At 45.9% G+C, this 23,247-nt stretch overlaps 1 protein-coding gene and 1 long non-coding RNA gene across 2 annotated transcripts; one reads left to right on the top strand and one right to left on the bottom strand.

Moving 5' to 3' along the window:
* Positions 1–5,446: 5,446 nt before the first annotated feature.
* On the bottom strand, positions 5,447–9,729 carry LOC119174910 (protein BTG2). The gene has a single exon (XM_037426039.2). It carries the CDS (start codon positions 9,298–9,300, stop codon positions 8,671–8,673), a length of 630 nt encoding a protein of 209 aa, XP_037281936.2. The 5' UTR covers positions 9,301–9,729; the 3' UTR covers positions 5,447–8,670.
* Positions 9,730–9,908: 179 nt separating this feature from the next.
* On the top strand, positions 9,909–12,902 carry LOC119174911 (uncharacterized). The gene is made up of 2 exons (XR_005110228.2): positions 9,909–10,037; positions 12,751–12,902. It is a non-coding gene; the product is annotated as an uncharacterized LOC119174911 (long non-coding RNA).
* Positions 12,903–23,247: the final 10,345 nt, after the last annotated feature.

Below are 23,247 nucleotides of genomic sequence, written 5' to 3'. Positions count from 1 at the left end.
CAATCACGTGATCAACACGTTACAGTGCGCGGTGGTGTTTACCAGTACCACTTTGAAGGCAAGGAGGACCGACTAGTTCGCATAAATTAAATAGGTGTCACAAGTCGGTTACAGTCAAAGAGGACGTCGAACTATAGTGCGCATAAATTACAGAAATTTGACAAGTTGGTAGCGGACTTCCAAGTGTGTAGGCACACAGTGAATTTCAGAGCCGAATCAAACAGCCATGCGAGTCGAACGCTGTTCGAACAGTTCTAGAATAACAAGGCAATCATTTTCAATCCCACGGCATTTTATTTGAAACAAATATTTAAAAATTTTGAGAAAGTTACGTTAGGAATATTGTTTAGCGGCAACAAATGCGAGAAATCATTTAAACCGAGGAAGGCTTGTATGCAGGAGTGATTAACTGTCGTTTCGAATACTGCATAGACTTTAGTATTCAATGTGGCACTTAGTTACCAGCCTTCAAGTACAACTGGTACGTGCAAATCGAACAATGTTTAATAGAACTCCACCACCGCCACACACACGGCTAAACCTGTAATACCGACAAAGCAGTTGTTAAATCATGCCCCGCCGCGGTGGTCTAGTGGCTGAGGTACTCGGCTGCTGACCCGCAGGTCGCGGGATCAAATCCCGGCTGCGGCGGCTGCATTTCCGATGGAGACGGAAACGCTGTAGGCCCGTGTGCTCAGATTTGGGTGCACGTTAAAGAACCCCAGGTCGTCGAAATTTCCGGAGCCCTCCACTGCAGCGTCTCTCACAATCATATGGTGGTTTTGGGCCGTTAAACCCCACATATCAATCAAATCAGTTGTTAAATCATGAGCCTTAGCCCCGAAGTCAGGTAACATATAATATCCGTGTTGTATACTGTGTCTGCAAGAGCAACTTACACAAACGCAACTCTTGCGCCTGCTGTTTTGCATGTAAAGGAGGGCGAAAATCGACGTTATGAAGCTTAATGCAAGCCGTGGTTCGCACCTTCGGTTAGTTTACAAAATGAAGCCATGAACCTACCAATGCAATGCTGCTGTAGCATATAACTGTACACGAATAATTAAAGCTATACAAGAAACAACGTTAAAGTGCCTTCATTCAGTTAAAATGAATGAACCCTCCTCTGTCTGACAATTTTGTGATGAGACTGTACACGCGCACACATACAAAAGCACACACGTAATTCTTGAATATATATTGTGATTCTTGAAAGAAAGGAAAAAAGGCACTAATTTCTGTTTGCAGATGGCGACACGGCTAAGTGCCTTGTAGCATAGACTTTCCTAAAATTAACTAGAGGGGACCCTGTCGCTGTGATCGTTCAGCGACCATGGGAATGATGGGTAGTACACACATTTGCCTAGTCTTCGTACTTGCGGGCGGCGAATCGTACTTGCATATTCGTTTACTGCTGTGCTTCGGTTTTGTTTTGAAAAAAAAAATAAGATTGAATCATTTTGAACTTTGTGACCCGATTGGGAAAGGTAAGTCTAAAAGAATAAGATGGTGAAGCACAGCAACTGAACATTTGCTAATATTTGTTTCGTAAGAAAACAGCTCCAAGCCACGCGAACACACAAAGAGCCAAAGGCAGGCCAGAAGTACGAATATTAGACAAATGTGTGTACTACCCATCATTCCCACGCTCGCTGAAGCGCCGTGCGTTTCAGCTCCCATAGACACTAGCGCCAGAGTTCCCTCTGGTGTATATTCGAAAATTATCTGCATCGTAGGGGTGGAGTGGAGGAGGGATAAAGAATAGGAATGTAGAAGATAGGGTTGGAAGCAGTCAGCAGAGGTCGCAGGCCGCAGGACGTTCTGGCGTGGCGTAGTGGGTAGCGTACTTGGTTAGAGATCAGGAGGTAGCGAGCTCAAATCCCGTCAAGTAGCATTTTAAAACCATTCACTGCAAAGTTCGAATCCTCAATCTCACTATTTAAAGGAAAGAAAAATAAATCTAGTTTTTGGTTCATTAAGTATTACGGCTTGGTGGCGCTAGCCACCGCCCGATCTAAAGGGTAAAGCCATATCCATCCATCCGACGGTGGGGCAACTGTCAGAGCATCAACAGCAGCCAGGAGCACACAGACACACGTGAAGTGTATTACATTTCCCCCTCGCCACACTGTGTCCCCGAAAAAAAAAATCTGGCCATGCTACTGGAAACGAACGCCTATTGTATTAGTCTGCTCACAAAGTCAAGGTGAAATATTCAGCGGCGAAACGTCTTCGAATACGGCATCCAAGTACGGCATCCAAGTACGGCATCCAAGTACGGCATCGAAGAGAGACATCTTCATTTCGCAGACACAGTACCGTGTTGCGTAAATGCTCACCGACTCCAGATGTTCTCAATAGCTTAGCCGAGCACAAAGCGCCTCATCTTGGTTAATCGGACGAGAACCGGTTGCACTATGCACAATGCGCGAGGGCTCTCAAGTGGGCGACACGGGGAAAACTGGCCCTTTAACGAGTGATCTCACGTACGTTTCGACATCCACGGAAGAACTGAATAGGCTTTACGACATGGGCTTCTAGACGCGAAATACTACCCTGCCTGCGGTTTCCTAACAGACGCGAACGTATGGGGGGGGGGGGGGGGTAGCGCCAAATAGTCATATATAAGAGTTAAGCAGAAAGAATGCTAAAGGTTCCTCGATTTGTCGTTGTACTATTCTACCTCTTAGCAGAAAAAGAAAACATGTTTGCGGCTGTGTATGTGTCTTCAGGGAGTAAATGATAGACAAATTTAATGAAGAAAAAAACATTACAAATTGATGGTCTGGATCTAGGCCGCGCCTGAGGTAGTATATAGAACGACTCCACCTTCTGGTAGCTTCTCGGGCTTCTTAAATCGACCAAAGTTAGTCCTGGAGGTCTGTTCCTTTATCGACTAGCCTCCGCATCAACACTGCCGAACGTTGCTAAAAGAATGTCCTGTTGTGGGTCGTTCTGAGATGGCTGGCCATTGAATGCTTTCTTTCTCCTTCCTTTTTTCTATTTTTGTTTGCTTTCTTTAGGAGGGCAACAGTTCGTCATTCGGGCCCCCTGGTGACGGCGGTGACGGTCTCGAGGTTGCAGAGTAATCGCACGATGACCAGCTATAACACCCCCCCCCTCCCTTCCCCGGCAACCTCTCCCCCTTGCCACCTCCGCCTCTTGCTCAACCGCTGTTCCACTGTGAAAGTTCCTTCGTCAGGTCGGAGAGGCCACCCGCTGTGCACCACACCAGTACGCTACACCTCTCCCCCTTATCTCTCTCTTCCACTCGTTCCACACACACAGAGTCGCACACAACGAAGGAGCCAGCTATTCAATGCTCATGCCACCGTTGTTGTAGTGTCGGGAACTGCAATAGAGTCAGAAAACGGCACGCAGGCTGCAAGCGGGGCCTGGCATTTATGTCGAGTCCTTTTTTTTTTTCTGCGCCTGTTCCTCAGCGCTCTGTTTTTTTCTGTTCTTTTTTTCCGCTGTTCTATTTTCTTTTCCTTGCTTATTAGCTTCTTCCCCCACTCTTCTTCCCGCAACGGCTACGAGCGGTCGGCCTAGTTTCATTTCGAGAGACGACGACTGCTTTGGTCGGCCGCGTGGGGCGGAAAACGCTGAGCGACTGCCTCGCACGGGCGGCGCTGGCCGCGATGGCGCCGTATGCGACGAGGCCAGCAGGCCGGCCCCGACAGGCGCCAGAGGCCCGTGTTGCGCGTCGAGTTCACCCGGGACAAGTGGAGGCAACAGAGCCGCCATGCTGCGTTAAGTGCGCGTTTCTGTTTTAAAACACAAGGAAAGAAGAAAGAAAAAAAAGAACGAATGCGTTGGTCCAAAAGCATATACGGACATCTTATTCGGGGAAGTTCAATACTAGGTGCTCGTGCATGTGTTTGTGTAAGTACACACATCCCGATTTTTAAAAACAATCGAGTGCGTTTGACCTCCCGCCCTCCCTACTGCCTACGCAACCGCCTTGGTTAGGGGTCTCAAACCACGGGCCTTTCACGAGCGGTTCGCACAAGACTGCCTTTCTTTTCCCACATTTTCCTTTTTTAGTTAAATCATATTCATTAGCTACTTGTGATTGGTCTCAAACATTATCTTTTGTGAAGCACGCGATTCGATCACCATGTGTAAAAATAACCTGTTGAAATGAAACTATGTTTCAGAACGGGCGTTCAGATGCCTGTCAGGTTGGAGAACAATACCGATATGTTCATACGTCTACTCCCCTTCAGAAATGACCCATATACGAGATTAAAGAAATGTCTTTCTTTAAATGGCAACATAAGCCGACATGTCGCGCTCCAGTATGTTTGACTGCCACGGCCCTTGCGGGAGACTACATCTTGTGACAGCGGCCTGTTGTAGCCAGGTGGCGGCACACCTGGGGCCGTGCCCCACTTCCCAACTGAAATGTTTTTGCGCCACGGCATACAAAGCGACAAATGACCATTTATTGTTGTTGCCCCTGCCTCCCCCACCTCGAAATCAGGGAGGTGCTCACAACCAACGACGCCAACACCGACACTTGAATCTTCGAGAAAGGAGCTCTTAACGCTATCGCGTTTACATGCGTGACCCCTCCAAAATGCACTGACAGGGACGTCAGCCTTTGCAGACATGTGCTATAGTTGAGAAAGGAGGTTCTTTTCTTTCCATTGAGATGTTCTATTGGTCGCGATCGGTTGGCTTGCAGAATCCCTGAAAACCGTCGGATTTTGTTTTCATAAACGTGTGGACACCGCAATAGTTTCGCGTTGAAACACATACACAGTCTTCTGTGCAAACTTGCGACCTGAACGTGCGAGCGTCGCTCTACGTCACATTACATGTCACATTACACAACGCGATTCGTGCGAGGCTCCACTTTCTGGTCGCGAGGGTGCGTCACACTCAACTTTAAGGCGTCATCTGCAACATATGGGTTATGAAAACGATGCGCAACCTAGCGGCGTTTGCGCGTCGTCATTAATTTGCTTGTGTTGCTACTAGCAACAAAGCTAGGTGTAGATGCAAGGTCGCGACCATGGCCTTCAGAGTTTTCTCGATCCTTTAAATTTGTATAAGCTTCAGAAGAAACAACAGAAAAAACACTCAGGCCAACTGCACCTTGCAGGTCAAAGTCAACCTGAGCTGTGCTTACCTCTTTCTAGTATGTTATCCATTTTCGTTGACTCACTTATCGATATCCTCAAGGCTTTTGATTCGCGTATCCATAGTAATGTATCCTCTAGTGTCGAGATGTCTTCATCATATATCCACAGTTGTGTGACGGGAACGCGTTGAAGCCAACACTGAGTTTTCACCACTTTGGACGTCAAAATAAATGGCAAGGGATGAAATAACTTGGTACAGGGTGAGGGGTGTTGAGTTCTGAGCCAGTCTGCAAAATTTCCAGGGAATTTTTGTCCATGTGGCCAGCGAAACCCATTGAAGAGAGAACAGTCCCACGTTTTCAATGCATCCACGAGATTTATTTACTGTACAAAAAAATCTCCTATAGTTGTACGACTGTACATTTACATAATGCCTTTATACAGCTTTCCTTTTTACAAGACATAGAGAGAAAAAAAAAATGAATCTTTACAAGACAAACTGGCAAAATGCAGTTTCAGTCATACGAGGGTTGACGACGACGACGCACGATGTGTTTGTGGTTGATGAGCATGTAAATAATGCACGATTTTAAAAATAAAAACAATAATGTGTTTCGAGAACTCTCTCATGAATCACGTTTCATTTTGAAGACGACATATTCTTATCACTTTCGCTCATTTACACAATTGTTAAAACGTTTGTTTTCTCTGGAAAGAAAAAGAAAATGAGAGAATTGTACAGAAGATTCACAAGGCAAGGTGAGACGGGTCAAGCAAGACGGCCTTTTTTTTTTTGCTTAGGCTGGTCATCATGCGAGAGTAGGCTGGATCACTGGAGACAGGGATGGCAAGAAGACCGTTTCAGGATTCAGAATGACAACATAAGGCGCAGGGATCCAGAGAAAGAAAATACAACAGATGGTTTCTTTACAAGGCAATATGTAGAATAAAAGCATGATTTCAGTACATCTCTGTTTTAACTAAGTTGGGTACCGTCACTGCCTTCTCATCGAGCATGCAAGTGTTAGGGTCCACAAACAATTTCGAAAATGTAACAGCAGATTGCCCAATCCAGAGTATCTGCTGACGCATCTAGCAATTCTCTATGGCCCCTTCCAATTGAAACGCTTGGCGCAGAACTGCAACGACTGAACCCAACTGCAAAGAATAACACACTGAATTTTACATAGTCACCGGTGAATAACTAATCGTGGATTAGCACGGGCAGGCACAGTGAAAATAGTAACAGTAGAGCAAAACTATACATAAGTAATAGTTAGGCAGGGCAGTAATACTTTGACGTGTTGATGAACACGCCGTTGCGACAGCAAAAAAACATTGGAGAGAAAGCGAAAAAAAAAATTTCGGTGACCAGTCTACAAAACAGAGTTCTGAAACTCCATTTTAGCGTGGGGTGTCAACTAAACATAATGCAGTTGGTTTAAATGTGTCGTTTTGCTTTCATTAAAAGCGGTGAGACGACCAAAGACGACGTAATAATGACGGCTGTAGCGGCAGCGATCACAGTGGTTGGTAAGAGTAACTAGCAGTGGTGTCGGCGAATAGTTACTCGTGGGGGCGGGGGAGACAATCGACGAAAGGGGGAAATAATTGAGGCCATTAAAATAATAAACAAAGAAAAAAATGTTGATACAGTGACAAATGCAGGAAATTACCTCGCCCACCCTAATTTATGACAAAATTAGCAGCACAACGATGAGTCTAATTTTTCTTAATCAGCTTTAAAATAATTAAAGACCTTCCAATTCACCGCAGTGTTATAGTTCTTTTTTCTGAAACATCCGTTGGAGTTTCTCCTCAATTCTGGCAGCGGCCGCATAAATTAAGTCAGTTCAAAAGGGACATTCGAAAGAGCTTGACTGACCGGCTAGGCTTGTGTATATTTAATTAAAAATTTCAACTTGGTTTTTCAAAACACCTTGCCCTGAGCAGTGTATTCTACATTGTTAATCGACGCTACTTTCAATTCCCTGTAGTGTTTACGTTTGCCAAAGCTGCTTCTGCCGATGCGTCGCTAAGATGTACACTAGTTTAATAAATGTTCTGTGTTTTCTTCCTTTCGCGCACTCTCTTCATTGATGCATGTTTTTTCTTCTCCGAAGAAAAAAAAAAGATGGGCATTTTCGGGGGCGGCAATGGTCCCTGAAAAAACTTGTACTTTCAGGTTGTGTACACACAAACACACAAAAAACGTGATTGCTCTGACTTTGAGAGAGAGAGAGACGTGGTGGTATACACATTCCAAACAGCATCAGTCTGTTGCCTTTCAAACACATCACTTTTGCCCCTGACTCTCCTGAAAAAACTCTTTGTATGGGGGTGTGTTTTTGTTGGCATTTCACTTTGTATCTTTTGTACAATTGCCTACACGACTTTGTGTTTTTTTTCCTTTTTAAAACATCTCTCGCCGCTACGCAAGTTTTGTTTTTTGACCTTCACTCGTGTAGTAGTGGCTGGCATTTTTACTATTATACACACATATACATAATTATACATATATAAAAAAAACCGGGGGTGAGAAGGAGAGGAAGAGCACTTCTTTTTTATCACGCGTTCACTTAAATAAACAAAAAAACACACGCACGCACTACGTGGTGGAGACGTTGACATAACCGAAGTTTGAAAAAAAAAAAAACAACTTTCGTCGCTGTAGTTGGTGCCTCATTCATCAGTAAAGTCTATTTTTTTTTCTTACACTCCGGTGAAGCACGCATCAACTACGACGACGAAGTTTCTAATTGCGGTGTACAAGTCTCAAAAAAAAAAAAAAAGTCGGAGAGGGGCCTTCTTCTAAATGAACAAAAAAAAGTTTGTGTTTGCTTTTTTTTAACGAGATCACATTGTACCATACCTCCCAGCCCTTGTGGCCAAGCGAAGGAGGCTTCCAGGTTGGGAGGCGGGCTGAACCACCACTGCGCCATGCACCCCCGTCCCGTCACCGTGAAGATGGGAGTCGACGTTGTCGGTAGGTGAAGACGGGTGTGCACTCGTACCGATCCCGAGGACGATCGCCGTCGCAAAACAGCCGGGCTTCTTCGGCTCCCGGCCACCACAGCGGGTCCGGCAACGGTTTTGCACATGGATTCGTGCGCGAAGCAGTTGCAAGACGGACGAAGAAAACGAGAAAGCCGCCGGTGGTCTCGCACTGAACAACGAACACGGTACGTTCTTTTTTTTTAAGCAAAAAAAAAAAACCACTACCCAGGTAGCGACCGCACCGGTGCGCTCCACAGCGCCCACAGTCGCTGCCCGGCGATAGCGACGCTGCAGAGGTAAATCGAGCCAGCCGGCGGCTTTCTCGTTCGGACGACTTGGCGCACTCAACGCGACGAGTCCGTTGCTGGTTGCCGGCTCGGCGGAGGTGACCGGGAGCCGAGGAAAGCCGACCGGTCTATCACACAAGGAGGCGGCGTCATCAACCGTCGGATATGCGCGGAGTGGCGGCGTCGGCTGCAAGCGCAGCCCACCGCGGCCCCCAACCCTCAAACGCACTGAAGCGCGTACATTTTGGCAGTCTGTCTCTTGTCACACACTTAGGAGAGAGATAATAGGCGCTCTTTTAGCTCGACACGTACGTGGCCATCGGCTCGAAGTTGATGTTCCGCGGGTCGGCGTCCCACGAACCCTTGCAGCCCGCGGGCCGCGCCGCGATGCGCTCGTAGCCCGAGTAGTGGTGGTGGTGGTGGTGGTGGTTGTTGTTCAGGTGATTGTTGTGCTGGTGATGGTAGGAGAGGGCGCCCTGCGGCGAGTTGGCGAGCAACGAGTAGTGGTTGTTGTTGCTCCCACCGTGGCTGCTCACGCTGCTGCTGCTGCTGCTCGATGCGTGGTGGTGGTGGCCTCCATCGTAGAGCACGCAAATGGATCCGTTCTCGCCGATGCGGTACGACACCTCGAGCGGGTCCACCCAGAGCGTCAGCTCGTTGGGCAGCAGCTCGCGCAGACTAGCTTCTTGGAGGCCGCAAGCGCGGCCCGCCTTGGCCAGGATCGGGTCCATCTTGTGGTTGATTCGGATGCAGCGGTAGCCGGAGCCCTTAGACGGCTTCTCGGGAAACCAGTGGTGCTGGTAGTGGTGCCGCAACAAGTCCTCTAAGGTTCCTCGGAACACGTCGAGCAGTCGGGAATCCAGGTTCCGACCGAGCCGAAGAATATTCATGAGGAATTCGGACGCACTTCGGATCTCCAGTCTCATGATGAGCTTCGAGTCCAGCAGTGGCGAAGCCAACAGCGAGGGTGGGAGCACACTTTGACCGGTAACCGAGCACGAGCCACTTTGATTCCACCCACGGCCCGGGGCAAACGACTTGCTTGGGCTTGTCGCAGGTAGGCCTAGTGCTGACAATCCAATATGGCGATGGCTGCGGCGCAGGGATCCAGCTGACGACGCTCACTACGGAGATCACAGGGAGACGACGACTCACCAGTCGCAAACAATCACACAACAGCCACAACGATGACTCGGGAGGTGCACACAGACACACTTGGACGGTTCCGACTGAGGTTTACGGCTAAGGTATATATAATTTTTTCACTTATTTTTGGCAGGTGGGTTACAACGCGAAAAGACGGCAGAGCCGCCACCTTTGGTGTCCTTTGCAAGGCGTACGACTGAAAGCCGCTCGCCGTGCTCCTCGTATATATGCGGCCGGCATCGCTAAACCCTCCTCACTCATAACGTCAGCGACGACGTCGCACTCTGGCCAATAGGAGGTTTGCGCTTGCAAAAAAACAACCGGTCCGCCGACGGGATTGGCTGCTCTCTCCGGAAGTCGACGTCAGGGCCGGTGGGGTGACGCGAGCAACGCGTCCCGTGGAGAGAAAGGCCTTTGTCGTCTGCTCTCTTCCGTAGCAGACGCTGCTCGCTTCGTCGCTGCCACCGACGCTCCCTATGCGGAATGTTACCAAGCTGTTTTCGCCCGGAGTTCAGAAGTAAGCCGGTCGTGCACCGACGTTATTTTCTCTGGATCCACACTAACTCGTATTCTTTACAAATGCTTTAATAAATACTTAAACCGAGTCACTGTCGTTATCATTCTTTTACGCCGTGATGGACGTAGAGCCGGTTTTCGAGCTGCCTACGTGGACGAGGCTTGTTTACAGCTTTCTTTCGAATTGCAAAACCTGTCTTTTCTTTCGCGTAGTTTTAGAACGAATGAAGGTACTTTTAAAGGGGTGCGAAACACTGTAGTTTTGGTTTAATATCCTCTATTTGCTCGCTCTCAGAAATATTTCTGATCGGCCGTTGTTGCCAAGGCAGAGCCGCCATATTGGACGCTCGACGAGGGCAGCGATGGCCATCTGGTGCTCCAGCTGTTTTGCATTCGGCACTTATTAGCGCTGCTACGTCGCGGATACACTGCGTGAATATAGCGTTTTTATGATTCCCCGTATGTTCAATCAACGGAGAAAGTAGTTTCAGTACGAAATATGGGCCATTTAGGCCTAAGGGTAAAAGGTGGGGGGGGGGGGGGGGGAGCTGTGGCTTGGGCGTCGGTCCCTTTGTTTACATCGTCGAATGGGCTCGTCCGACGACTCGCGTTCATCCCACGTCGTGAATTCGATAGCCACGCAGACCGATGATTTGGACCGAGCTGACCGCAATGACTCGACAACCTTACTTGGAGTTACAACTTAGAAGCTGCCTGTGACCTTGATGTTGCACCGAGCTGCACCTCTCAGCTGTGCGTACGTGAGGCGCTGCTCGCGTTCTTTGTTAGGATGGCGTCACTCCGCCATTTGTTACCTCTCGTCGCTGCTGTTGTTTTCCGGCTTCGTGAACTCAAAGTGCATCCCACAAAACAGTCGTATTTTTCTCTCCTAATTTAAAGAGAAAGTCGTTTACGCGAGAAACCGAATTGTAAGTGACTTAGAATTCTGGTGTCTCAGGAAGGCAGCACATAATTCCGCCTTGTTAGGGAACAAGTTTTCAGTTTCACCTGATGTTTGCGATCATTTTTCCCCCTGAATTCTTCGTTCATTTGTTGTTTGCTCGTGTGACTGCAAGCGGTTGAATGTTTGTGTATCGCCGTATTTATTTTATCGTAACGATGAAACACATAGGTAGTGATTCTTGTAGTCGTATCCTTTATCGATCGCCTCACTGTTCTTTCCGAATGCACTTTGTTTTTTGTTTAAATCTTGAAGTTGAATTTCTGTTTTCATAAGACATCACCTAAGCCTCTTAAAACTTGCAGGAAAGGTTTCTCGATCAATACTAAATCTTGCTTATAAGCTCTTGTTCGTGATAAGAGTTCCTGGCGCTGCTTACAAGCTTTAACAATTAACAAAAAATGTCAGCTGTGTCTGAAAATTGCATTGTTCCTGAGGTATGCTTTTTGTCAGTGCAGAATACCATCGTTTGTTTATAATATTATTTTATTATATTCTTATACAATTTTTTTTTTGCGAGCGAGATTTCGTACTGCGTTAATCTCGCAACGTAGTTGCAGTCGAAATTGATTAGGGTAGTTTTTTAAACTCTTTCTGGGAAATTGTTTTGCTTGGACGCGCAAACAGATGACGGCAGCAGCTGATAGGTTCCCTAGCGCAATAACAGAGAAAGACATTTGCGTATATACCGCTAAATCACTCTTAAACAATGCTGAAAAAAACAAATTTTAGAAAAACAGAGAGAGTTCACTTCCGAAGGTTTTGTTCGCTGTATGCCCAGAAGGCATATCTTACGCCCGTTTGTTCTGATACGAAATTTTTGTCGCAGTAAAAAATTAAAAAGAAACACACGAAGACAAAAAAAAAACGCGAACTTCTTTTGAGAACACCCGTGCATTCCTGAGAATCGCCGTGTAGCCTTTTTTGCATGAACACCTGTGAAAGAAAATGACGTTTTTTTTTCTTGTTGAGAAACCGTTGCATGATTCCAGTGTTACGAAGGCTCACACTGACGCCAATCCACTCAACATGTATATCCAATCCGAGACCAATCTATAAAAGACCTACATCACTCTGAGCGTTTGTTCTGCACTCGATTCAGATGGGACACGTCTCTTGCGTAATTCCAAGGCCGTGGGTTCGGTTCCCACTGCCGGAGAGTTGTTTTGTTGTCCACTCTACGTAATTTTCCCTTTATCTCATAACTTCACTTCATTGTGGTTTACGTAAAATTATAAAATTTAATGACGGGAGGTCCATTCCTGAAACTGCACGTTTGTATATATATATATATATATATATATATATATATATATATATATATATATATATATATATATATATATATATATATATATATATATATATTCCACAATACATATTTGGTCTTTCCTGGTAGGAGTGTGACGTTTATACGATATGACGAAGTTTAACTGTATGCGGTATTGTGAGTCGCCAACATGACTTGCTACTGAGGTCTGGTTGGTCCAATTGATGAGTATATTTGTGCGGTGTTGATTCTCCTACTAACTTCACGTGAATATTCCAGAAATTTTCGTATTCTCCCTCTTCGCTCCGTCTCCTTTTTTTTTTCCCATTCAGAGCTTTAAGCCTGCACGGCGCCTGTCTCGGCTGCCTTTATTTCTCAATGGCATTTAGGAAAGCTGCTGGCTGTCGTCTACCTGCGTTGTTCGCCTGTGCTGTTTTCTTTCGTCTTTGTTTTTCTTGTTATTTTAATTTTGTTTCTCTTTAGGGAGTGGTTGCGAAGGAACACGCTTTTAAAATGTCAGCGAGTATATGAACCCTCGACGCCGCAGCTGGAGCGATGAGTCGGTCCTCTGGATTTCACGCTCGTGGCAAGACTCCGGCTACGTCAATTAAAAAGAAAACGAATAAAAAAGAGAAGAAACGAGCGTCGCCACATATTACAGCTATTGTTCAACGGCGAAGCTCCGATCTTTTTTTTCATGTTTCCTTCGATTTTTTTTTTCTTTTTTGACCTCTCTACTTCTCTTTTACCTCCATCCTTTTTATGTTATTCATTTTTTCCTGATTTGAACCTTATTTCAGTACTCCCGTGACAGTGTGTGCGTCGTTAACCATCGCCTAATGTGAAAAACACACACACACACACACGCACACACACACGCACGCACAAACACACACACACGCACAAACACACTAAGACGCCACACTGCGACATCAATAAGTCTTCATACCGGGACATGCCATCGACAGTACAATACTGCACGATATTCATTTGAATTTCTACAAATATCATATTAACAGCAACACTCAATCAATCGCGAGATTTAAATATTGCGTCAGTTGGTTACCTTGAAGACTTTCGTAACTACACAGCCATTATAGTCATATTAAACAAGTTAGACGTTACATTAAGTAAGAAGCCATTATATCTCTTGTAGTTCTTTGTAGGCGACTTTCAATTCATTCGCATGCCCGGCGCTTACAGTATACCCCAGTGTGGGTCACAGAAATCTAGAACTCCCTGGTATCGACTGAGTGGTTCCTTTATTGCAATACTTGTGAGTACGTAACTGCGCAGTCGGCAGCAGCGTGGTCGCTTTTCTCTTTCTGTCTCTTAATCGTGGGCCCGCTACAGAATCAATATGGTCTTTCAGCAGTGTCCGTTCAAGTAGGGAAACACCGTACCGTCTTGGTCACCACTTGGCTATTTAGTCTTCAAGGCCTCCATATTACCCGCTTTAATTTAATCGTCTCACCGTGTCACCCACGCAGTGAGTAAATTGGGTCGATAAAAAACATTTGAATTCCGAAAGCTTCGCGCCGATCACGATGGTACGGCACTTTAGTACCTAGCGAATACGTTTTACAGCGTACGCTCAACCGCTACTGCTAAAACGAGTACGAGTCGTGACGACCCGTACGCCTGCGTGTGCCCTTGTGCAAATTCTGTAGTATATAATAGTTGTTGTTGTTGTCGGCGCCATTGTTGTTGTTTACTTTGTGCTTTTGATGTTAAGGCCACCGCGAGTATGAACCGCAAGATAGGCCTGTGGCGTACGAGGAAATGTGTATATAGCTGATGTGAGATTTCTCGGACCAGATTCCGCCACATAATGAAGGTATACTTTGCGCGACTTGGAATCACCTTAAAGAAAAAAAATAAACGTCCACATTCACACACGCATCCAAAAAAAACAGAACGATAGCTACCATCTGTTTATTGTGCGTGACCGATCATCATGCATAACTGCTGTACGATGCTCAAGAGCGATGGTCAATAATGATGGGAATGTGCAATGATTCACCAAGTTTTGCGAGAATACAGAAAACCTAACTAAGAAATTTCCTTCTCAAGCAATACCACGGATAACTCGCTAACACGAAGGTCCTTATTTCTTTTTCCCGTAATGTAGACTTCCAACTAGCCCAGCAACAGGTATAGTTAACAACTGACCTAACAGCAAGTTCGAACGAGATTCAACCAGGGCTGCGCGGGAAGCGCAGTCTATTACAACGCCATGTATAGCGAATATACGCAACATGTTCTTAATATTAAATTACCTTTCTTAGTTTAGTATGACTGCAATGTTTAACGTATGGAGTTTCACAATGGCTGTTAGTTGGGCTAGTTGATTGTTCATGATTGTAAGAAAAAAAAAAACGTAGAAATGACTCTGCTAGTCTTTCTTTCTGGTGGTTCTTGAACTGTTCTATTTTTCATTTTGTTATAATTATGATTGTTAAGTCTGCTGACGTCAGAGGCTGTTTCTTCCATTCTATAGCCGAACTATGTCCCCGTAAGAGCGCCGTAATGACGAACAATGCCTTTAAATTTGATGAGGATCGTACATGCTCATACGCACGACGAAATAAGTGTCTGCACTATGAGCCTTCAGTAACCTAGAAAGTAGAGTATCTTCGTCATTAGCATTAATAGGGCTGTAGACCGTTGCAGCAGACAGCCTGTGCTTGCCCGTCTCTCCCACCTGCCCCTTTTTATTTTTCGTTTTTGTTGCGTTGTCAGGACAGCCGGCCGTTTCTACTGAATGAAGCTGACGGTATATAGTTAACTGTGATGACTAACATCATGCGGAATTACCTGGAAGACCTCTCTCACCGCCATCTCAACGCGTCGCAAATGTCGCACGGAACGCGGCGTCCGTGACAGCATTGCAGCCGAGTACATGTACTGCACGTTTGCTTGGGGTCGTCATCGCGTCACGCCACCAGCGCTTTGCAATGCGACGGCGTCCTACACGTCGGATAGCATCTGCCTGCTGTGCAGCCAGTTTATTCCTTCCTCCATGTGTGCAGCACAGTTCGTAGAACAGGTCTATAGCACTTCGGCAGGCAGTGCAACAGTTGCTCCCATCGGGCCGATTTAGGGTGGGGTGGAGGGGGGGGGGGGTACATCGAGGTACACGTGTCGTCTGTACTGGTACAACGTCCATCCCCACTGCTATTATTTCGCGCAATACAAGTGCAGTGGGTTCACTGCAAGTTATATAGTGTTTAGACAAAGGTGTGATTCTATCTCTAGGGCAGGAATAGCAATTTTTTTAGAAATATGTTTTCCAATGCACGTTCCAAACGATTTTCGTAACTGAATACGATTGCTATTTCTAATCGTAATTAGAGTTGTAACTGTCGTACGGATAGAGTCACACTTGTCTGAGCGGCGGGACGTATGACTGTAGACGCTGTTGTTGGCCGCAGCTTCTATACCTCACGTCAGCGGCAAGCTTCTGTTCATGCTTGAATTATAGCACTTATTACTTATTATTATTATTACTTATTAGAATTACTGATGATGACGTCACCTAGTTAGTGCGTGCGGACGCCGGTGGCTTCGCTCTGTCGTTTTAGAGCGAGCGTTTCGCGACCCCTTTAAGGGATGCTATACGAAGCGACGTTTTCATATTGTTTATCAGCAATTTTTCCGTAACCACCTTCATTTGATGGGCTAAGATGGACTTCGATACGCTACTATACGGCAAGATTTGCTTCGTTACATATGCATTCATTACCTGATTACATAGAGGCTCAGTTTGAGGTGGTCATTCCGTTTCTTTCTCTTATTTGGTTGCGATTGTTCATTGCCACGCATTATATTTAATTAATTGTGTGTACGTCTTTCTTGATTCCGCGACGTTGCGTTGTGTTACTGTAATGAAATAAAAGGCTCAACTTACTGCATTCACGTCTGTGCTCGTTGTATTAACTTTCTCTCCTATTTCAATTAGGTTTCCATGCAATGTACTAGTCAGTGCTGTCGAAATGTAACACCGGCGGCTGAGTTTAGTCAAGCTGCAGTAAAACAGCGTTTTCCCGCAAACCCCTTCCTCCTTGCTGAGATGAATTTGAAGTTTGTCTTTGATCTGACTCTTGATGTCTTTGTCCAAGGATGATGGACATGTATAAACATGCTCATTGTTTTCGTGTCCCTGTCGCATGTGTTTATTTGCGCATACCAGTTTTACCTCCAAATATGAATGAAGTCGCCCACTTACTATAGTGGGCGAGTTGGCTGGGAATGCGCATTATCAGGGAACAATCGTATCTTTAATTGTGCGATTATAAATAGTTGAATATGGAACGTCGTGGAAGTCAACCTTTTGACTAGAGACATTTTGTCTTCGTCAGAACAAGCTTGTCGAAGCGTTGACTCCGGCAGTCGCTCATTCTCATATAACTCCAAACTTCGAATATTGCGAAAGATGTAGAGAGCTTTTGTCTTGATAGCATTGAGTTTTACGCCATTTATAACCGCTGCTTCGCCGTGATTACGGCACCCCTTCATGCACATTCAAAGGCGTACGCATTCGAAACTTTGAACGACACGGCCTTTTGTTGGTCGGTTTAGTCCACGCGCTGCGACGATATTAACGAAACGTCCTGTGGTGAGAAATCCATGGCAAATGCCACGCTTATGCATGATCGATCAATTGAATGATTGATCTATATACGCTATCATACATGAGCACAAAATGTGTAAAGGTCACACATAGGCAGTGGTGCAACCATGCTTTTTCTTTTGACTGGGAGTGCGGGGGATAATCTATAGTCTTGGATACCCAAGCGCATAGAGTTTTCTAATATACACTAGAGGGAACTTTGGCGCTAATGTCTATGGGAGCTGCAACGCACGGTGCTTCAGCGAGCATGGGAATGATTGGTACACACATTTGTCTAATATTCGTACTTCTGGCCTGCTTTTGGCTCCGTGTGTGTTCGTGTGGCTTGGAGCCGTTTTCTTACGAAACAAATATTAGCGAATGTTCAGTGGTTGCGCTCCCCCATCTTATTCTTTTAGACTTACCTTTCCAAATCGGGTCACAGAGTTCAAAAGGGTTGAATCTTTCTTTCAAAACAAAACCGAAACACAGCAATAAACGAAGCCGCAAGTACGATTCGCCGCCCGCAAGTACGAAGACTTGGCAAATGTGTGTACTACTCGTCATTCCAATGGTCGCTGAACGATCGCAGCGCCAGAGTCCCCTCTAGTTAATTTTAGGAAAGTCTGTGCCCAGGCGCTACCATGTAAATTTTTTACTGTGGCTACGCCAATGCATAAAGTACAGCTGAACTTGCGTAAACCTGGTCGTACTTGCTATAGTCCACGCACACATGTTAAGGCGACAAATACACTGCACGAGGGCATTCCAGTGGCTCGGGGCAGATGCACTCGGGGCGTGCTTGACGTCACTTACTCGTGGCCTTATTGTTCTTGGCCCTTTGAGGCCACTCGCACTGCGAGACGTATGGCGTTTTCGAAGGAACTGAACTTCTGACCGCGCGTCGGGAATGAACATTCTTCCAAAGAAAAAAAAAAGAGAAACATGTATCGCCGCGAGACAGAGGAAATAATGGGACAATATAGAGTTAGCGAGGCATCGAGCACCGTCCCTTGTCAGTGAATAGCCGAGACACGTAGATCGCTCTACAGTGGAAACACCCCGGCAACATGGCGTTACGTCGGAGTGGGGCGAACGAAAGTGAGAATGACCTCGGTCATGCAGGGCGATCATATTGCATCAGGAAGCTGCTGTAGCGTGTTCGGATTCGTTTTGTGCAATATTATCAAAAGTGCGTCATATGACAGCGTTCTCCAATAGAGAGATGGAGATGAAGTACTGATAAATTTTGCACCGCATATCCTTACATGCCGGGCACATTTTACATATAGAAAAGAAGATTAGCGATGAAATGGTCCTATGTTCATGACATGTACACACAAAAAAGTACCTTTCACCGTTTTCGGGAGGGCTGAATGACCACACCAACGCCTCTCTAGATTTCCCGTGCCTGCCGGATTATCGGCGGTCACTTGGGAAGCGGCGGTTGTCTGAACTATGGTGGTGGCGCCACTGAAGTAGGGGGTGTCTTCAAGTAGGTTTCTACGTTTCTGGAGCTTATATGCAACAAAAATAACGTAAAAAGTTTTAAAAAGACGTAAGTCTCTTTACATAAGTGACGTAAGTGACGCCGCCATTCAGCAAGCAACTTATTTAATACAAGGCATCCTCTGAAAATAGTAGCAAACGCCAAAATTGCCGATCTCGAAGGCCTAGTACAAATACCCTTACTCCTACGTAGGAAGCGCCACCATAGATGACCGGCGTTTCGCGCTCATCCGGCAGGCACGGGAAATCTAGGAGGCGTTGGCCACACGCGTCTGTATTGAGGTACGTGTTACTATTTATTTGAAAGTAAAGAAACAGAAACACCTCGAATCGTGGCTCGTTTGTCCCGATGCGTCGGCCTGCAACAACTACCGTAGACCCCTACCGGATTTTCTTTAGAACAATGTATACAACAACGTTTCTAGAAAAAAATTCTATAAAGGTTGGTGTGCGACTAATGAAGTGTCCAATTTCCGCTCATTTGTTGCTAGTGTATAGGGAGGATGCATCTTGCATAAGTGACGAAACGTCTGTGTCATTTTTGATAATTTTGTCAAATCGTAAAGAATCTCTTACAATCATGAATTCACCTAGCTTCGGGACATTTTCGCATTGCCACGAAAAAAAGTTTATTGATATCCAAGTAGATTTCCCGTGTATCTAAGATGGTTCTATATTATTTTTATTTCCATAATAAAGAAAAAAAGCGTTATGGGGGGGTCTCTGTGGCTATAACTTTATATGCGACAAGGCGGAACTCAGCAAAAAGAGTAAAAGGAATACTTTATAGATGTTGCTGCTGTTAATGAGGGCAGAGCGGGACGTTTCTCGAGGTAGACCTGTAATATAATACCGACAATTTTCCCGTTGGCAACCTACACATTTTTTCCGGCTTACGTCATCGTGCTGAAGTGTATGAGGCTGAAGTAGAAGGAGCCGACAAATAAAAGAAATTATCAGCCGCAATAATAGATATGGCGACACTATGTATTGACACCGGTATGTCAATAAGCTAGAACTCGCCAAGTGACGCGCAGTATGAAACACACACACACACACACACACACACACACACACACACACACACACACACACACACACACACACACACACACACACACACACACACACACACACACACACACACACACACACACACACACACACACACACACACACACACACACACACACACACACACACTACTTCCACTGTTCACTGTTTTGACATACCTTCTCTTCATTTTGCTACTGCGGCGCCATTAGACCTTTAATAATGCTAAGTGCGCTGACTGTAAAGTACAGTTTCCATCAATCCATATTTAATCGCGTTATTGGTTGCTGCGTAGAGCCAGCGCTTATAGAACACGACTTCAAGGCTTACTGATGTGGGAACCTCAAGGCACCGTCGCAAACCGCGTATTCGATTCCTTCGTTCTTCTATAGCGTTCACGAAACGTGACGTAAACATTGCAGTGCAGCCGACACTCTATCTTTTATTTGGTGTCCTCTCAAGCGTACTTACGTATACGTCTGACTTGTATAACTCTCGCAAGTTTCGCTGCGTCAGTCTTAATTTCGTAGCAGACCTGTCGCCCACTTGAAAGCGTCGTCCCGCTGCTGCTGCATTGCTGCCCGATAACAATGCCTTGCGTGAGACCCGCTTGGCAGGGACGCGTCGGGACATGCACTGCGGGCAACAAAGCCAGCAACAGATGCCTCTAAAACCGGCCTGACTCACTCGCTTGGCCCCCAGGGTGGGTGTGGCTGTCTCTCTCTCTCTCTCTCTGTTGAGATGTGTTGAGGCATGACCTATGCAACCCTTTCTTGCCCATACACAGTCGCCTACGTGCCCGCGCTGACGTATGCAGCGACGTAGCACTACGTTGGGTGATCGTGAGCAAGCATTTTTCTCCCCAAGAACACAGCAGGATGGCCTTCCAAGCCTTCTACCTGCGGCCGACAGGGTATTTTGTGGAGCAAAAATAAAGAGAATCACCCTGACCCAGGTCGTCGTCTCTTTCTAGAGCTTGTTTTGCCGAACCGTTACTGTTTTCAGCACGCGTGTGTATGCGTGTGGGTGTGTGTCTACGTCTCCGTGTCAGAGTATGGGCGTGTGTGTATATGTGCCTACGTACGAGTTTGTCATGTTTGTGTGATGTGTATCAGTGTATGAATGTGGGCACGTGCCTTTTAGGTGCCTGGTGCACGTTCAGTGTGGCCGTATGCGTGTCACTGTGTTCGTGTGTCTAAGCTTGGGGGTGTATGAGCATCTATGATGTATCTGTATACGATTCAAACAACATCAACATCAGCCTGCCTACGCCCCCTGCAGGGCTAAGGCCTCTCCCACAATCCGCCAATCAACTAGGTCTTGTGCTTTCTGCTGCCGCGTTATAGCTGCGAACTTTTTAATCTCATCGGCCCACGTAACTTTGTCTCCTCTTTGTGCGTTCGCCTTCTCTGGGAAATCCCTAATGACCAGCGGTTATCCTGCCTACGTGCAGCATACCCGGCCCATGTCCATTTCTTCTTGATTTGAACTATGATATTCTCAATCGCGGTTTGTTCCCTGACCAACTCTGCTCTCTCCTTGTCTCATAAGGTTGCACCTATCATATTCCTTTCCGTCGCTTGCTGCGTCGCCCTCAATTTAAGCTGAACCCTCTTTGTAAGCATCTAGGTTTCTGCTCCGTAGGTAAGTACTGGCAAGATGCATACAATTGCACGAGTGTTTTGTGTGTTTACGTTTGTACTTTGTGTTTTCGGTTACGCATATTCTAGCCGCTGTCACTGGCAGGTAAACGTGCGCTGCTGAGCCGAAACCCCTTGGGCAAACTAATGAATAGTCGTGAGTGAAGCTGGTAGTAGTCTCACCAATCAAAAGCATTTTGACATCAGAGACTCTCTGTAAGAAAGTGCATTTTTTTTTACTCAAGCTTAAGATGCCGCCCTGGTCCAAGGACTTCGAGCGGTCACCCGAAGCACCGCCATCATAATCGATGGAAAGTGGGAAGGGACAGGGGTTAATCCCTTCTTCCCCCACCTCGCCCGGTGAAAACTGTTGGACTTCAAATAAAGTTCATTCATTCATTCATTCATTCATTCATTCATTCATTCATTCATTCATTCATTCATTCATTCAAAAGAAGAAGAAGAAGGTAGAGTTGGCCGGCAAGAAAAGAAATAGCTGTGCTTTGTCGGGGTTCATGATCTTTGACTTTACTTACAGTATATGAAAATGCTCGAGCAGCGAAAAAAAAAAAAGGCCATTAGTCTACGAAGTCAGCGTCCTCTCTAACCTGTACGCTATTCGCTGAGCAGCGCGCGTGACGGACAGAGCGTAGTAAACCCTCTAGTTACGTGGTAGCCTAATTGAAGACCATACATTGTTTCGGGTTAATCTTTACGTCTCCTGCCGTCCCCCGCTAAAAGGCCGGAATAAAAAGAAAAATATATCTGCGTACAAGAGTACATCTCTCGTGTTCCTCGAGATAACAAAATATCTGCTCATGTTTACACTACGCGCTTAGTTTATTCCCTCGGCGAATTCGCTCAGCGCACTGATTTGTTTTTCTTTCAACGTTAAGGTGATCAATATTAACGCCGCTCGCTTTCAGGAACTCCATGGCGTTTCTCTTGCCGCCTTCTGACTACAACAGTCATTTTTTAGTCAAAATTGAGTATCGAGTGTGGATCCACAGAGTGATGTTTACAGACTCCTTCGAATGGTAATTCTGCACGATCTTGAGTTGTAGCTATGCGGAAGCAAGTACGTGGTGGATGGTAAGACAAGCCATGACGATTTAAACTTCGAGGAATGTGCGCATAGGCCTGGCGTTGACAAGATGATGGGACGACCGTCTGAATCCAAAGATCAGCTCGGTTTTCTATTTGCCGCGGCCGGTCGTCTTTGTGTGCCCACGTTCGCAACTTGCGATTCGTACGATAATGTAGTACGTGAGAGGCAGGGCGATGGGTTGCAGCGCACACCCCTAGATTATCAGAAAGACTGTTCAGGCCTCCTTGAAGAGCGAGAAAAGACGACGCCTGGCTAGCTTGGAACGTGCGCAGACATGTCCGCACACACGACCCCTTCGCATCGCCCTCCGTGATGCCCCGCAGAAGTTGTGGGTCACGTCAGCCAGTTACAAATAGGTGATAACGAAACGAATGGACGGTGCATTGTGAGCCTCTAGTCCTCCCACGTGCAATGTATACGTTGCAAAACTGAATTTACAAGGAAAACAAAAGAAGAAAGGAAGTCGCTACGCTACGTCTCCCTTGTGGGTAGACAAAGCTCACCGCCTGAATGGGCAACGAACACTAACTACCCCATAGTGTAGAGATGACCCGGACTACCATATATGACCTCCACACAAGTCGACTCGATGAGGCTTTTTAAACACACAGACATATACGTATTGCTACAATTAAGTCACCATGTGAGACGTTAGCTTCCGTTTTTTTTTTTTTTGAGGCCATCTGCCACGTCACTTCTTTCATCGTGTCAGATATTTTCCTGGCTATCATCCCTCATCTATCTATCTATCTATCTATCTATCTATCTATCTATCTATCTATCTATCTATCTATCTATCTATCTATCTATCTATCTATCTATCTATCTATCTATCTATCTATCTATCTATCTATCTATCTATCTATCTATCTATTTATCTATCTATCTATCTATCTATCTATCTATCTATCTATCTGTCTGTCTGTCTGTCTGTCTGTCTGTCTGTCTGTCTGTCTGTCTGTCTGTCTTCCCCACTCCGCGTTCAGGGAACTTGTTTCTGGTTACATTGTATACACACGTTTTTTTTTTTTTCTATTCATCTTATCTTAAAGATATAC

The sequence above is a fragment of the Rhipicephalus microplus genome, chromosome 5 (assembly GCF_043290135.1).
Source record: "Rhipicephalus microplus isolate Deutch F79 chromosome 5, USDA_Rmic, whole genome shotgun sequence".
Classification (NCBI taxonomy): domain Eukaryota; kingdom Metazoa; phylum Arthropoda; class Arachnida; order Ixodida; family Ixodidae; genus Rhipicephalus; species Rhipicephalus microplus.
Note: the sequence above shows the minus strand (reverse complement) of the source record. Positions and strands in the feature narration are given on the sequence as shown.

Bases quoted from the DNA above. Each gene is read 5' to 3' on its own strand.
- LOC119174910 (XM_037426039.2), bottom strand. From the start codon at position 9,300: ATGAGACTGGAGATCCGAAGTGCGTCCGAATTCCTCATGAATATTCTT.